General features: G+C 41.6%; 1 protein-coding gene and 1 long non-coding RNA gene across 10 annotated transcripts in view; one reads left to right on the top strand and one right to left on the bottom strand.

Moving 5' to 3' along the window:
• SNTG1 (syntrophin gamma 1) overlaps window positions 1-17738 on the bottom strand; it is a 781246-nt gene that overhangs the window by 4750 nt on the left and 758758 nt on the right. For 8 of the 9 annotated variants that reach the window (XM_068237369.1, XM_068237370.1, XM_068237368.1 and 5 more), the window contains 2 exons: window positions 17395-17487; window positions 15974-16084 (listed from right to left, as the gene is read on the bottom strand). In XM_068237369.1, the coding sequence (XP_068093470.1) occupies window positions 15974-16084; window positions 17395-17487 (204 nt within the window). The remainder of the gene's footprint in view (window positions 1-15973; window positions 16085-17394; window positions 17488-17738) is intronic. The other variant, XM_068237377.1, reaches the window with a different exon arrangement.
• The window catches only part of LOC137518917 (uncharacterized), a 185390-nt gene that overhangs the window by 59255 nt on the left and 108397 nt on the right, over window positions 1-17738 (top strand). The window lies entirely within an intron of this gene.

Raw genomic sequence — 17738 nt, 5'->3', positions numbered from 1 at the left:
GATTTTGGAAAGTGAAATAGGGAGGCAATGAAAGTCTATGGGGGATTTTACCAATTTTGGACCCCTGTAACTCTGGTTTGCAGAGATGTAGGGACCCCATCTTTGGAATCCAAGTCTAACAATATGTCTTCTACCTGCATGAGACATTTCGTGAAATTCAGACGTTGCTAACGGCCATGGCTGAGATTTATGTACGTCACCATCACTACCATTGAAATAGCCCAAATAAACAGGTTTTTGTGACCCTAGGCTATGACCTCTTCGGCCTAGGACTGCATTGAACGCAACCCAGGCATTGTGCGCATTCTGGACAACACCAATTACTGGGTTTATACCCTTCTGGATCCACGGTACAAACACAATGTTCCAAAACTGCTTGAAGAAAGAGTCCGACAGGTCAAAATGGAAGAATACCAGCAGGCCCTTGTGGAGACTTTAAAGAGGAGATTGACATCCTCCCCCTCCTCTAGTCAGTTGTACGCTGACAGACTGACTTCCGCAAACCCAGGACGACCAGGAGGGCAGCAAACAACACAAGCCGCAGCTAGTGCCCAAAAGGGAATGGTATCGGCAGTGTCCTTGGAGTGGGAAAATTTTCTGACACCCATGCAGCAGCACACAGAACAGCAAGCGTGCAGATCCACCTCCAACACCGATCGCCTGGAGAAGATGGTCAAGGACTACATGTCAGATGGCATAGCTGTGTTGAACAATCCATCTGCACCCTTCAACTATTGGGTATCGAAGCTAGACACCTGGCACAAACTAGCAATGTACGCAATAGAGGTGCTGGCTTGCCCGGCAGCCAGCGTTATTTCGGAACGCTGTTTTAGTGCTGCCGGAGGCATCATCACAGATCGGCGTATCCGCCTCTCCACAGAAAATGCAGACCGTCTGACTCAAATTAAAATGAATCAATCCTGGATTGGAAACGACTACGCAACACTCCCGGACCCCAACCAAGTAACATGAACAATGAACATCTGTGATGGGTTAGCGTTTCCGGTCCCTGTTTATTGAACCTCTCATCTGTATTAAATTTATGACTGCATGGTGACAAAATGCAAATTGCTATCCGCACGCTTCTTGTCCTCATGCAAGGCCTGGGTTGTTGTGTCTCAAAGCGTGGCCTTCTCCTCCTGCGCCACCCTCCTCCTGTTCCATCACGTGTGCTGCTGCTGGGTTAGCGTTACCGGTCCCTTTTCCTGGAACCTCTTATATGTATTACATTTATGACTGCATGCCGACAAAAAGCATGTTACCTGTGCAAAGAAAACAGACATTTCCCGCATTTAAAAGACAGTTTTCCCTTTGAAACTTTAAAATCGATTTTCTCAAAAACTATAAGCTCTTTTTGCTAATTTTTTTCCCTCTTGTACCCACTCCCAAGGTGCACATACCCTGTAAATTTGGGGTATGTAGCATGTAAGGAGGCTTTACAAAGCACAAAAGTTCGGGTCCCCATTGACTTCCATTATGTTCGGAGTTCGGCTCGAACACCCGAACATCGCGGCCATGTTCGGCCTGTTCGGCCCGAACCCGAACATCTAGGTGTTCGCCCAACACTACACACGGACACAGGAGGATGCAGCAAAAAGGGAGTTTATTATAATATCTATCTATATTGAATCAATTATAATCAATCATAATGATATGTTGCAAAAGAGACATGCATTTATCAATCTCTTGAGCCTCACTGCACCTCATTCCGAAGGAAAGAAAAGCCACAAGGTCAGAAACCATCTCCCCGACTGTATCATATTAACATCTTCCCACCCCTAGCAATCATCGCTGTGGATGATCTTTGAAATAAGCAAAGCATGCAAATCCCCTTTAATTGCAAGTATAGAATTTGCCATTGAAAAGGATGGGCCTTAGTCCTGACCCTTGCGGGATTCCTGTTTTGCTTTTCAGGAGGATCCATTTACTACTGCTTTCCCAATGTCTGGATTTGCATTCACGACTTTGTAAAAACTGACCTGTCTTTAGTAAAGCCATGCTGATTATGTGAATTGAGACTATTCTGCCATACATACTTTTGTATAATGTCCCTTAGAATACCTTCTGACAGTTTATGCAGAACTTATATTAGGCTTATAGTATTTCATATAGCAGCATTTATATACTATCCAGCAGCCCCATTAATTCAGCATCACCACTGTAATTTATCGGCAGCATCATTACCATTACAATTCAATTCCATTATAATCCAGCAGCAGAACAATTATATTTTTTCAGCAGCAGCAGCATCAGAACGATTATAATTCAGCAGCAGCAAAAACTCAATTATAATTTATAAACAACAGCACTACTACCCTATGGATTGATCGCTAGGACACTATTATAATTCAGCCTAGTAATATCATTATAATTCAGCTGTGGCAGCTCTATTATAATTCAGCAGAAGCCAGACCATTCAGTGTAAGAACCATTATTATTCAGTGACAGAGCTATTCTAATGCAGCAGTTCTAATATTATAATTCAGATCATCTGCGGCAGACAAAGCAGCATTAGAACCCTGATGTATGTACAGTACTGTCACTCCCCTGACACAGAAGACCTGAATACATCACTTCACTGCTATATGCACCTGGGTCATTTTTATGCTGCTTTCTCCAATGAGGTTTATTTATTAGCTGGCTACAGTTTATCTACTTTCATTGCTGCAGTTTTTTTTGTCTCATTCAGCACTTGTCTTGTGAATGACACTAGGCTTTATTTACACAGATGTTTTTTTTCACACACTTGTTAAATTGCTCTTTATAGTTTTTTATATAGTGATGTTTTTATATTGATGATGAATATATAACATTCATGGTTTTGTTTTAGATATGTCTGTATTTGCTTGTTTACAAAACAAGTATAACCCTGATGAAGTGATCTCTTGTATCCTAAAATACATTGTCATAAATTAGCTAACTTCCTTTCAAGCCTATTTGGATGTTCTGTTGCAATGAACCCAATAGCAGCTTAACTACTTCAGGACCAGAGCAATTTTCACTGCCCATTAATTTCCCAATTACTTGCATAGACTTAAGGTGGCCACACACGATACAATAAAATGATCAGATTTTACAGTAATTCGATGAAAACGATCGTATCTCCCCAAAAAATTGAAAGCTTTTTTTTCATTCGACTGAAAAATCCGATCGGATTTCCCGTTTTCTTCGATTTTAATCGATCCGGACTGCCAGATATTTTTCTTCAATCTTTCTAAAGATTGTATGGTGTGTGTTGGATTGTCAATTTATTAATATACACACCCTAGCAATTTTGTTAGAGTTTCCAATCATTTTTATCATAATTGGGGGGAAAATTGAACATAGGTGTGTGGTACATTGGTCATATTTTTGAAATGTTACAATCAGTCAGAAAAATTGATTGCAATTCTTAAATTGAACAGATATTTAAAAAATTGTATGGTGTGCGGCAACCTTAAGATCTACCCTCAGTAGGCTAAAAAAAAAATGTTTGAAGCCGCTTGTGACAGCCTCTGTCAACATATCCTAGCCAAGGCAGACTAGGTTACAGCACCACCCGGTGGTGAAAAGGGGGGTGATGGAAGAAATGGAAGAGACTCATCCATCACCCCTCTTTCACCCCCAGGTGGCACTGTAATGCATACAAAGTCTCCTGGATCACAACATATTATATACTTGAACCGCGAAGACCTGCCAAGAGTACGTGGCTGTCGCGGTGGAGATAAAAGAAGCCTATCCAGCCATCTGGACAGGCATGTATGAGAGCCTCCTGCTGTCACCCCTAACCTGCCACCACATATCCTGCTGGGGAAGGCACGCTTCTAAGTAGCAGGAAAAATGAAGGGTTAATGACATTTATTTATGTGTGCAAAACAATCTTGTCAGCATATAGGAATTGAGCCCGAAGAAGGCAAATTAGCCAAAAGCTTATTCTTTTTCCTTTTAAGTAGCAAATAAAGGGTATTATCCCAATTCAAAACTTCTTGCAAAATGCATTGAGGTGAGTTTTTAAGACAACAGCTGATCCTTTATAATTATATGTAATGAACTTTGTGTATCATTGTAATACTCTTATCCTCTCTGTGACCTCTGACCTGATACCCCTTTTAGAGATTGAATAACCTAGTAGGGTATTGTGATGCCATGGTAGATTTGACACTCAAGACATTGACACCCAAGACATTTATAAATGTTCTATATATAATAATTAAAAATGGTTAAGATTTTTTGTTTTAAATATTGTTACAGCATTACATTCTGTCTTTTCCACACAAACACTAATAAAGCTTTTGAATTTTTAGCAACAAATAGGTCATTTTGTTCTCACTTGTACGGAAAAGAGATGGAAGGTACCCTTCAATTTGTTATAGATTTAAGCTTAATACTTTATTCAAACATTCCAGAATAGCACCTCAGTATCCAATATACATCCTAGTTTAGCAAATTCAGGGAAAGCCTGAATTTATTGAAAATAAATGGTACTTAAAGATGACTGCAGTCACACAATGACTATTGAATAGAAAAGATCTGGTACCTTTTAGGAAGTCAGATTTGCTGCAAATCTGACTGATTCACTTAAAGAGACCAGGAAGCGAGAGGAATATGGAGGTTGCCATATTTATTTCCTTTTGAGCAATACCAGTTGCCTGGCTATCTTGCTGATCCTCTGCCTCTAATAATTTTAGCAACAGACCCTGGAATGACCATGCATTAGGAGCAGGTGTTTCTGAAATTTTTGTCAAATCTGACAAGATAATCTGCATGCTTAGAAAGGCATAGCTGGCTGCAGACCAAAAAGTGAAGGTATTTTTTATTAACATAATACAATACATTATGACAGAAAACAGCTAGTGCAGCGCTGATACAGTATATGTTTGTTTTGGAGTATACTAATAAACCTGTTGTCATAAAACTAATGGCATTTTGTCTGATTCAGGGAGGCGAGTCCACCACCACCTCCTGAGGGATTTTAAGCCTTTTAGAACCTTTTATCCTGCTGGCGCCTCTGTTCACTCTTACATTATCAATATCCACCCATGGTGGAGGGGTTGATCCCCATTTTTCCTTTATCTACAGAGAGTGACTTTTAATCCTGAGTGAGGACAGGTCTAATCTCCTTACCTGCCTATACAGTGGTTGCCTAGGCGGAACCCACGTTTGTGAGTATATACATTATATACTTTTCATTTCCAACCCATTGTTTTGCATACTACACCATATTGGGCTCTCGGTATTTCTTTTGTCTTTATTGATACAGTAAATGCTTTATAATTATGAAAAAAAACTTTTTTTTTCTAAAAAGAAGCCCGCAGCATTGCAGAACTGAGAACCTCAATTCTGAAACAAAAATTGAATGTAGAAGGAGAAGGAAGATTGGGAGTATAAACTAATACAGAAAATATATACATTACAGAGTGATATACATACAGACAGGGTTCTGTGTGACTCTGTGATCTTAACGGATTCATCATCTTTAATGTAGCATGAAAAGCGACTTCCTGACAGATGACAGATAACAGATAAAAGAACAGACTGCTATGAACAAATGGAGCGCTTTTCAGATATCATATGGAGACACTTGCAAATAGCTTCATAGTTCTACTCTTTTGTACTAGTGCCCCATCTTCATGCTTAATTAACGTCTCCTCTTTGATGTTTATTGCGCTCATGTAAATGGAAGACCGTGATTTTTCAACTATTTGAAGAACAGATTGCCTGACAACCCAACCCCCTTCCCCCCCTCCCCCCCCCGCAAGTTTTCTAAATTTTATTTAAATTTTTTATGTTTACATTTTTAAGCTGACATTTCATTTACTATCTATGACTAGCACAATATTACTAGTACTTAAGCCCACTAATGATACAATCTTTTTTTGTCAAATCTTACCAAAGCTATGTAGTGGAAGGGTAAACTGTGTTGAATATACTTTAAATTGACATCTTAGGTAGTCCCCTGTAGGGTTTGTGGTTGAACTCAGGTCAACGTCAAGTTCGGCTCGTACGTTGCTGTTTGAAATCCGGCCTTGCTGAACCTAAAAATTGCAATATTCCATAGGGAAACTCAGCTTGTAATCACAGGAGGAAAAGGAGGGGGGGGGTCCTCGCGTTCAGCTTGGTAGTGGCAGGACAACAAATGATTGAATTTAAAAAGTAAAAAAAAACAACGTTTTTTTAAACTGGGTAGAATGACGTTTTATTACAGTACACTTTATATACTGACCGGGTTCCAAATTTCCTATACATTTTATGCATTTTAAGAACATGGACAGCATGCCCCCCCCCCCTTTAACCCCTTGTCACCCATGTAGCCAAAATTCGGATTCCAGACTTGTGGGGCTCTGAACCCTGAGCTATACCAGCCCGCACAGTCCTGATATGAATGGCTCTGGAAGAGAGGGTCAGCAAAGCCCCCCCCCCCCAAGCCTCTTTCCATGCTATGGGCAAGGTGCACTTTTCCCACCTCCCAGATGCCCGCCTACCCCAGGTGAATAATGTAAATGTAACTTTCAAATTGATTTTCTCAAAAGCTACATGGTCTTTTTGATTTTTTATCCCCCTTGGTCCCACTGTTCTCTTTAACATACCTAGCAAATCTGGTGATTCTGCGCCACTGACTTTAATACAATTGAGGAAAAACATTTAAAAAAATCTGTGCTCAGATTTGGCAACCTGGAGAATTTTGACCTATTATATCGAATGATCAGTGAACCAAACAGGGAACTATTTAACTATTCAACAGTAATCCAGTAATCCCTCCTAAGTGGCAAGATTGGACAAAAATACATGCATCATTAGTGGGCTCCTTTGGGCTGATCATCACTCCCTCTTCTTTAGGGAAACAGTAACACCACTCAGTTTCTCATTGTAACGATTGGTGTCAGCACGCAGAGAGAATCTGATTATTGGTGATCTGCAGTATCACCAAGAATGCAGATATACACCTGATTATTGATGATCTGCAGTATCACCGATAATCAGATATATTGCCAACCTCTGGACACCTAAGGATAAGTGAGTGTTTGGCGTAACAGTAATACTTTGAGTAATGTACCTGCTGAGCAGGTGGTATACAATATAGAGACACCTCTCTGGGAGAACAGGAACCTTCCAGCAGCCTGAGGCTCTCCGGGGGGAGGAGTCAGGCTGGAGACAGGAAGGACCTAGGAGTGAATGACACCTAAGATGGATGTCACTATCTGATCTGGAGACTATCTCTTTTAAGGGGAGAGATAGCTCTCGAGATCGGGCACGCCGGGTCGGCAACACACTGACAAAGTACAAAGTCAGAAGGCTGATTCGGTATCCAAGTCAAGCAGGGTCTGGCAACAGAATATCAGATATATGAGGTACCGAATCAGAAGACAGAGGAGCAGTCAGAAAAGCTATAAGTCATAACATATATCAAACAATGCCTATTCTGGGTGCGAGGTCCTTGGTCTCAGCACCCTGGAACTAGTCTGAAGAATACACAGATGATAATACAGTTCCCTAAACTGGGTGTGAGGTCCTTGGTCTCTACACCCTGGAACTAGTCTGAAGTATAACACAGATGATAATACAGTTCCCTAAGCTGGGTGTGAGGTCCTTGGTCTCTACACCCTGGAACTAGCTAAGCATAAACAGAATACAATTCAAATAATCTGGCTAAGTGTGTATTCCCAGGTCCACCTGGTTCAAACACACTGAGGATCTGACTAGGTCTGAGTGCTTCCACGTAGTGATCGCAACAGCAGACAACTTGCAAGTGACCAGCAGGAACTATATATGGAGTAGTGCTCTCCAGCACCACCCCTAATTGCTCAACCAATAGTATCCCGCTCAGGAGTCAGCTGATCGGCGTGGTCAGCTGACTCTTCCTGCTTAGTATAAGAATTCTGGCTCTCAGCGCGCGCGCACGCGTGTATTCCTAAGTTTATGTGCACTAACAGACTCAGCCACACCAGACACACGCTGCCGCGTGCAAACCACCGCGCTGGACTCGGAACCAGCCGCCTTACTGTTGTTGCATGCGGCGGCTTTTCCGCGTTTTGCCCTGCTACCAAACACACGCTTCCGCGTGCAAACCGCCGCACTGGACGCGGAATCAACCGCCTGCTCAGTAGCACATGTGGCGGCTTTTCCGCGATCTCTCACACTCATCTCTTCAAACATGCAGATTAGCTTGAGTGATAATAAGAGCTGATGCTCAGTTATTATATATCAGTTCTGTTGTTATTTTGACCGCAGTTTTTAAAAAACCTGACCAGTGCATGGTTGTCCTTATGGATAATTGATGTGTAAGGACATTTGATATTTATTATGGATGCCCATTGAGATGCCACAGGATTGAAATTGCCACATTTTTGATCAGAAATCTGCATTTCCAATCAGAATTCAATAAACGGAAAATTCGATTTCACCCCAACTTTGTCATTTTAGCCCAATGACAGAACTCGGAAGCATTGCACCAATCAGAGAATGCGAAATTGTATGCAAAAATCGGATTACCGCTGTAATTTTTTTTAAACAAGATTTCATTTTTTTGGTTATTATTTTGCATTCTCTACACATTAAATACTCCTTGGAAACTGGAAAAAATGAAAACCAGAAAACCGTAAAATTGGAAAAATTTAAAAATGGAAATTGACATGGGCGGAAATAGAAATTTCCATGGAATCAGAAATGGGCATTAATGACCATCCCTAATATTTATGCTTGTTTAAGGTCTATTATCCTGTATGCAGTAAATTTTATCCTTGTTCATCTCACTTTCTTTGATACACAAATATCTAATACATTAATGCAACTAGGTCAGCGTAGTTCTCCCATTTATCAGCAGCCTCTGTGATTATTGTTCCTCAGTCCTCTGATGAGGCTGCTCTTTGACCAAGAAGCACGTCAGAATGATCCTCTGGGGCAGCCAGCCATTCTCTGAGCGCATTTCTCAGCTTTATATATTACTGTTATGATATATAATTATATGGTACGTACGCCTATTCTCACATGCATGTGGCCAGGATCTGACATTCCCTTCCTGGGTCCTGTGGCATCATTTTCTTTGTGGTGGTTTTTAGAGTTGTATATGTTAATTAGTGAATTTTAAAAATAAATTAAAACTGATTTTATATATTTTTTGTATTAAGTGTCCATGCATCACCTATTAATTTATGTTGTTGCTGCCACATAGTGTGTGACCTGATTCGTATAACTGCCTCATCTTTGGTACACCCTCTGGTTATACCTTGTTGTTATACATTATAAGACCCAGAGCTTGCACATTTAAAAACAACGGCAAGCGCCAGATCACAATTCTGACCCATAAGGCCCATACACACGTCGGATTTTTGCAGACGGGTCGTTTGAACGTCCCGTCGTTCAGTCGTCCGCACGCCAAATCGGGCGTGTGTACAGACTGTCGTTCGCGTGATAAGCCTACTTTTGAGCGCTTCACTTTGCCATTGAAAACGTATCACAAAGTAGATGAAAAAGTACAATCAAAAGTATTTTAAATAATTACCGTATTTTCGCCGTATAAGACGCACTTTTTCTCCCCAAAAAATGGGGAAAAAAAGTCCCTGCTTCTTATATGGCAAAGGCAGGGAATCCCCAACTTCTGAACACCCGCCGATATGATCCGCTGACCCGCCACCATCGGGGATTCCCTGCCTGTGTCCCCCCTGGGCCTGGCTTCTGCTGTGTGTTTATCCTGCCTCCCCCCACTTATGTCTCCAGGCCCCCCCGCTTATGTCTCTAAGTCCCCCGTGCAGTCTGTGCCAGCTGCTTACCTCCTCCATCTTGCCCACGGCGATTGAACACATCCGTCTCCTCTGTGCAGCTTCCTAAAGTGCCGGTTTCTAATGACACGTCATTAGAAGCTGGCACTAGAGGAAGCTGCACAGGGAAGCTGGATGTCTTCAATCGCCATGGGCAAGATGGATGAGGTAAGCAGGTGGCACAGACTGCGTGGGGGACCCGGAGACATAAGCGGGGGGGGGGGGGGGGCTCGGAGACATAAGTGTGAGGCAGGATAAACACACAGTGGTGAGCCAGGCCCAGCGGGGAAACATGAAGATGTGGGGGAACCAGAGGACACAGGAGGGCGACCACAGGACACAGGTGAGCGACCACAGGGGGACCAGAGGACACTGAGGGCGACAACAGGGCACAGGGGGGGACCAGAGGACACGGGGTGACCACAGGGGGGAACAGAGGACACAGGGGGGCGACCACAGGAGGGACCAGAGGGCACAGGGGGGCAAACACAGGGCACAGTGGGGCAACCACAGGGCACAGGGGGGACCACAGGACACAGGGGGGACCAGAGGACACTGGGGGCGACCACAGGGCACAGGGGGGGACCAGAGGACATGGAGGTGACCACAGGAGGGACCAAAGGACACGGGGGGGACCAAAAGACACAGTGGGGCGACCACAGGGCACAGAGGGGGACCAGAGGACACAGGGGGTGACCACAGGGCATAGGGGGGCAACCACAGGGCGCAGGGGGCACCACAGGGCACAGGGGGCACCACAGGGCACAGGGGGCACCACAGGGCATGGGGGCACCACAGGGCATGGAGGGATCAGAGGACACATGGGGCAAACACAGGACACAGGGGGGAGACCACTGGACACAGCGGGGAGACCACAGGACACAGGGGGGAGACCACAGGACACAGGTGGGAGACCACAGGACACAGGTGGGAGACCACAGGACACAGGGGGGAGACCACAGGGCACTTGGGGGAGACAGGGGGAGATAAGAGGACACATGAGGTACACAGGACGACACCATTTGGGGGAGGGCATGTACAAGATGCTCCTGAAATATGGACGCACCTGGTTTAGTTTATATTTTTTTTCCCGTTTTTTTGCCCTTTGAACCGGTGTATATTCCGAAGCGTCTTATACGGCGGAAAATACGGTATCTTGCTTGCTGGTGGTTTAAATGCATTTTATTAACAAGGTGTGAAAAGGTGTGAAAATATCACTTTGGAGAAAACTCAGGAGAAAAAGGTAATTTAATAAAGGCCCTTATATGTCAGTGACTCTCAGGGGCTCAAAAGTTAATTTAATAAAGGCCATTATATGTCAGGGACTCTCAGGGGCCTTTCACACTGGCGTGGCATTTTACCACGGCCCAACGCTAGGGCAACGAAAGTCTGTGGGGCATATCACACTACACGCAATGCAGTGCAACAGAAGTAGGTAATCTAGCGTGAGAGCAGACCTATGTTACCGTGCGAACCTCTGCGGCGACCTGCGGTGGACCAGAAGTCTTTGGTGACGCATGTTTCAAAATGACCGCCACAAATTTTACACGTTGTGCATGAGCAGTACCGTATTTTAGAAATACACTTCCGCACACATCATCGATTCGGCCACAGGAGGAAAGCATCACTTCCTGCTTGGCCTGCTGCCAGACAGGGATAACTGGGTATCAATGCAGTAATCTCTGAAGGCTGTTTCCGACCGTGTGGTGCGGCCCCCGGGGTACATCGCAACTGTAGATATACAGTGTGAAACCAACCTCAAAGTATTACAACACTTATATAGCCATCAATCACGTTCCTTTCATTATCTTAAAGGCCTACTCCACCCAAAATGTATGGATTCATATACACTCACCTAAAGGATTATTAGGAACACCATACTAATACGATGTTTGACCCCTTTTGCCTTCAGAACTGCCTTAATTCTACATGGCATTGACTCAACAAGGTGCTGAAAGCATTGTTCAGAAATGTTTTCCCATATTGATAGGATAGCATCTTGCAGTTGATGGAGATTTGTGGGATGCACATCCAGGGCACAAAGCTCCCGTTCCATCACATCCCAAAGATGCTCTATTGGGTTGAGATCTGGTGACTGTGGGGGCCATTTTAGTACAGTGAACTCAGTGTCATGTTCAAGAAACCAATTTGAAGTGATTCGAGCTTTGTGACATGGTGCATTATCCTGCTGGAAGTAGCCATCAGAGGATGGGTACATGGTGGTCATGAAGAAATGGACATGGTCATAAACAATGCTCAGGTAGCCGTGGCATTTAAACGATGCCCAATTGGCACTACGGGGGCTAAAGTGTGCCAAGAAAACATCCCCCACACCATTACACCACCACCAGCCTGCACAGTGGTAACAAGGCATGATGGATCCATGTTCTCATTCTGTTTATGCCAAATTCTGACTCTATCAAGACTCATCAGATCAGGCAACATTTTTCCAGTCTTCAACTGTCCAATTTTGGTGAGCTTGTGCAAATTGTAGCCTCTTTTTCCTATTTGTAGTGGAGATGAGTGGTACCCGGTGGGATCTTCTTCTGTTGTAGCCCATCCGCCTCAAGGTTGTGCATGTTGTGGCTTCACAAATGCTTTGCTGCATACCTCGGTTGTAACAAGTGGATATTTCAGTCAACGTTGCTCTTGTATCAGCTTGAATTAGTCAGCCCATTCTCCTCTGACCTCTAGCAGCAACAAGGCCTTTTCACTCACAGGACTGCCGCATACTGGACGTTTTCCCTTTTCACACCATTCTTTGTAAATCCTAGAATTAGTTGTGCGTGAAAATCCCAGTAACTGAGCAGATTGTGAAATACTCAGACCGGCCCATCTGGCACCAACAACCATGCGACAATCAAAATTGTTTAAATCACCTTTCTTTCCCATTCTGACATTCAGTTTGGCGTTCAGGAGATTGTCTTGACCAGGACAACACCCCTAAATGCATTGAAGCAACTGCCATGTGGTTGGTTGATTAGATAATTGCATTAATGAGACATTGAACAGGTATTCCTAATAATCCTTTCGGTGAGTGTATAAAGCAGAAGGATTAGAATCATTGGGGTTGATTCCCAAAGGTTACTTATTTTTCACCTTAACTGTAAGGAGTGCTAATTCATGAGATAAATAGATAATGAGAGCTAAACCATGAGTTATGTCAAATAAGGAGAGCTAAACCATGAGTTAAGTTAGATAATGAGAGGTAAATCATGAGTTAAGTCATTTAAGGAGAGATGCATTGTGAGATAATGAATAAGGTGAGATCATTTGACAGAAATGCTTTGTGACTCAGGCCCATTGTTACTAATTTTTTCCCTCAACTTCCTGACTTCTAAAGTACTTGACGTTTTCACAACAGAAACACTGACAGCCATAAAAACAGAGATATTCCCTTAAAAAAGTGATATCATTGCTGCTGTCTGTGTTCTTGTTGTAGAGTTTATCTCTCACTTCCTGTCCTTTGTAATGCATTTATTGGCTACAAAAAGTGAATACAATTCTTTCTAGAGTAGGATCAGAGATCAATGAAAACCTAACAAAGGTGTGTAACCCTTATTGCCCTATCCAGACACTTAACAAAACCATTGAGTGTAGTGACACGTCAAATAACTGCTATGGTTGACATAGGAGCAGAATAACATTCTTAATATATCCTGTATCCAAAGAAATGCCTAGAAATGCCATTTCTTATTATCTGACGAGCTGTCAGATAAAAACTTCTTTCAGGTCTGATGTCTAATCCTCTTCTTGCCTGGTCTCTAATTTTATTGTCTCTCTCTTCATCCACCAAGACACAACATTACATTTTGTAACTGCCATTTTCTTTGTGCACAGGCTGTACAGCAAAGGCTCAGTGTGTATGCGGATAAGTGCAGTCGCATAACAATCATCTATACAAACATCAAAAGGACAGAAAAACAAACACACACAAATGATTGCTAAAGACCCAGCATGTCAGATCTTGAGCAATGATCAGCACAGGAACACTGCAGGACAGCATTGTTCTCCTTACTCCCCTACTCATAGGAAACTGCTCTGTTGTAAGCCACCCATTACCATTCTCATTACCACCCATTACCATACCTCCACCTCCATTCACAGCAGCAGATGCTCCCCTGGCCGAGGGCTGATGATACATCTATACAGCATTGTCAGTGCTCTGTCGCCTGGCAGGGATTGATACATGATAAATATGGACCTTTTGTTACAGAAGTTCCCAGCAAAACTCAGCTAGTCCTCCTCTTATCTAAGGCCATTATTTGAATAAGTAAACAAGGTTACAGACAATAGCATGCATCCCTGTAGTGACTGTATACCAAAGCATTACCAATAAAAGATCTCACTTACAGCTGACATTCAAACACAACACAATAGAAACATAATGCAGTTTACAACCATCAAACTGTACAAGACATGGCATAATATTACAGGTTTGCCACACCACCTCCCCTTAATAGTTTTCCCAGGTGATACACAGTAGAATTCTTAAAGCTAACTACTAGTTACATTAAGAAAGGGATGGATGGTAATTTCAACATCTAAATGGGAACTGCTGTATGGATTATTACAACACTGATTGGATTTCCAGGATAATAGTCTAACCTGTACCCAAGCTGTACATAAACACTATAATGTTTATAAAGTGGATACACAGCCCTAAAATCTATTACTGAAAGGGTTTGCTATATGGGTTTAGTACGTTTGGGCCAGTGAGATGAACACTTCTATATCCTTTGCAAACTTATTTTGAGAAACAACATTATTTCTTTGTAAACCATCAATCTCTTATTGGTGTCCACAAAACAAATGGCTGTAGGTTATGACCTTTCTGTTCATGAGACGGGGAGGGAGACAATTGTACCCTGTCTAGTGTGCCAAATGGCCAATTTCCTGCAAGGGGAAATGTCTGCTGTCTTTAAGCAACTCCTTCTAGAAGTCAAATCAATAATAATAATAATGTGATATGGAATGATGACCAGTGTCTACTTAGTAACTTTTAGTGAATAAAGATTTGAAAGTACAGATAGCTCCTTAGCGGTAATCCAGAGTCAGGCTCGGAACGGAAAACCTCAGCTCAGATTGGTAATCCCGAGTTGGATCCATCGAAGGTGTGGAATGTGCAGGGCTGCCGCAGATCTATCTAGCAGTATGATTTTTAGTGTCTCAAAGCATGTGAAAAAATTGCACTGCTTTTGGACAATAAAATCTGGAAATAATCATACCACCAAGGAGGTTAATTTTTCAAAAGCAGAATTCCACTCAGAATATCAAACGTGTTGGAAGAAAGTACGAGGCTTACCTCCTCCCTGGCACTGTGATAGCTGACAAGGTCTAATTACCGCATCATTCTTTAGCCCTGATAGGCACATGTTCTCAAAGTGACTGTTCCATTCACATTGCATTAGTATGGAAAGAATGGTGGCCATAAGTGAATATTGCAAAGCCCTTAAAAGTATATTGGATCCTTGCATCAGGGGACAGCTGTCATGGTACCAGAGAGGCGATAATAATTTAAACAGACAGAACTAACTGGACATGCATCATTACAGGTAATGTTCCGTGCTCTTTATTGGTCTTGTTCTAGTGTATACCAGTATCCAGATCAAATGATACATATAATGCTGGGCATATACGGCATCGAGGGGAGGATTATCAATCGAGCCTGATGGCTCGATTGATAATATCCGATGTGTCCGATCACCACGGGGACAATAGCAGCGAATCGAGCAGGTGATAAGATGCGCCGGCGGGGACGAGCGGGAATCCCGGACGAGCGGGGACGCGGTGGGCGTCGATCCGGCGGCTAATCGGCCGCCGGATCGACCCGTGTATGCCCAGCATAATACAACAAAGCCCCAGTATTGCAACAAAGAAAGAACCTAAGTAATCAACAAAGATCTTAAGAAGAAGTAGGAGAAAGATAAACAATCACACAGAAAAGTTCATTCCACAATAAAAAACAATTTCTTACTTATTCATAAAACAGCCTAAACTAAATATAAATAACCATAGTCAAATTCTAAAAACAAAAACAAATCAAAAATAATTTTAAAAGAAATACATTTAATGCAAAACCATGAATACTATTTCTACCGATCATCTTAGGAAAGTTGTGCCAGCGTACAATATATTGGCTTCTCACAAAGCAGTGGTAGATTACAATCCTGGACTGACTGTTTACAATATGTATCTGTTTTTTTTTTTCTACTGGAGAAAAGAAGCCTTGCTTTTACCTTTGCTTCAATCTGTTTTGTATCCTGATTCTGGAACAGAAACTTGATTTTACTCTTCCCGTCATCTGAAGAACCTTTAAGCTGAGAAAATTTATACCTCCATAGTATAGCCTGAGAAATAAAACATCAAAAAAGGAGCTATAAGCTCACCAGTGAGAGGAAGGGATGGTGTAAGTTGTAGTCACGGAATCATTCACATATCGTTAACACCTTTAGATGTTTCTGAATCTATGGTAATAAATATAGTTTTGCTACATAGGATTTAAAGTCATGAAAATCATTTTGCCTGCATACATACATTTTATATAATGCTTCTGCTTAAGAGTTTATACATTTTATACCTTTAAAATGTAATGCTACTTTAATTTACAACAAACAAAAACATTTTACTGATACTCAAACTATTTTATATATTCACTATTTCAGACCTTATGAACGAGAGGAATTTTCACATTTCAGCACTGCTCCCATTCATTCCCCAATAACTTTATCTCTACCTATCACAACAAAATGATCTATACCTTGTGTTTTCTGTTTGAAAAAATTAAACTCATATTTCTTAAGGTGGCCACACACAATACAATCAAAAAACACAATTTTACACCAATTTGATAAATGTGATCGGTTGTTCCAAAAAAATTGAAAGCTTTTGTTTGTTTATATTGAGAAATCCAATTGGATTTCATGTTTTTTTTTTTCAGATTTTTTGAGATTGGACACGTTGGAAAATTCAGACCTATTTTTTCAAGAATTGTATGGTGTGTGATGGATTATAAAATTGTATTCAACCAGAAAAAAATGTATGCAACTATGCAGTACATACCAAACTTAATTTATTCACTTTTTCTCTTGATTTTTGTAACCAACCAATTTTTTTCAGAGTTTACGATCTTATATCCCGAAATCTCAAACATACATGTGTGATACCTTGAATATTCTGTTCGAAAACTGGATTGGAATGCTAGAATAGAATCAAAATTAAAAAAAAAATTGTATAGTGTAAAGCCACCTTTAGTCTGTAGCCAACTAATATTTTCTGGGCAGGGTGAACCATGCTTTTTTTCATGATTTCTGAAACCATGCTGGCAAGAGACAGAGGCAAGTGTTCTATTCTGATGCTGCTCTATCTTAGGATTTCTTAATGAATTGTACCAAAGTAAAAGGTTTGCTGAAAGCCACTTTACAGCAAGAAAAAACACTGTTCAAAAAATGTATCCAACTATGCAGTACATATGAAACTTAATTTATTTACTTTCTTTATAAATATGTGATGATTTACTAGGCACCATTTGCTCTCTAAATCCTGCAGAGGGTCTATATTTATAATCAGCCTCACTGTAAACAAGTGCAATATGACTGCAATGGTTTAAATAAATTCATTTTAGCATTAATTCCATTTAGTATAAACTCAAACATGTTACCTTGGTTGCAGCATCAAAGCAGATGAATCCCATTCCAAAGTCAATGGTAAGGCCCATTAAATGGCTGTCAATTACACAGGCATAGGTTTTGCACTGAAAATACATAATACATAATTAATGGTTGTTAGCACGCATAGCTAAAATAGGCTAGAATAAACACTGATGGTGAATATTCCTGTTCATGTTGCTAGAGTATGAAATATGATCATAGACTAGACTTAAGGGTGATGCAAACAGCTTAATTATGTATATAATGTTGGTAGTCTCTCCAGCAGTGTTTATTAACTTCAGACCAATGTCTAAGCAAGTCTAGATATGGGCAAACCATGTACTCTTCAAGAATA

The sequence above is a fragment of the Hyperolius riggenbachi genome, chromosome 5 (assembly GCF_040937935.1).
Source record: "Hyperolius riggenbachi isolate aHypRig1 chromosome 5, aHypRig1.pri, whole genome shotgun sequence".
In the NCBI taxonomy this organism is placed as follows: Eukaryota; Metazoa; Chordata; class Amphibia; order Anura; family Hyperoliidae; genus Hyperolius; species Hyperolius riggenbachi.
Note: the sequence above shows the minus strand (reverse complement) of the source record. Positions and strands in the feature narration are given on the sequence as shown.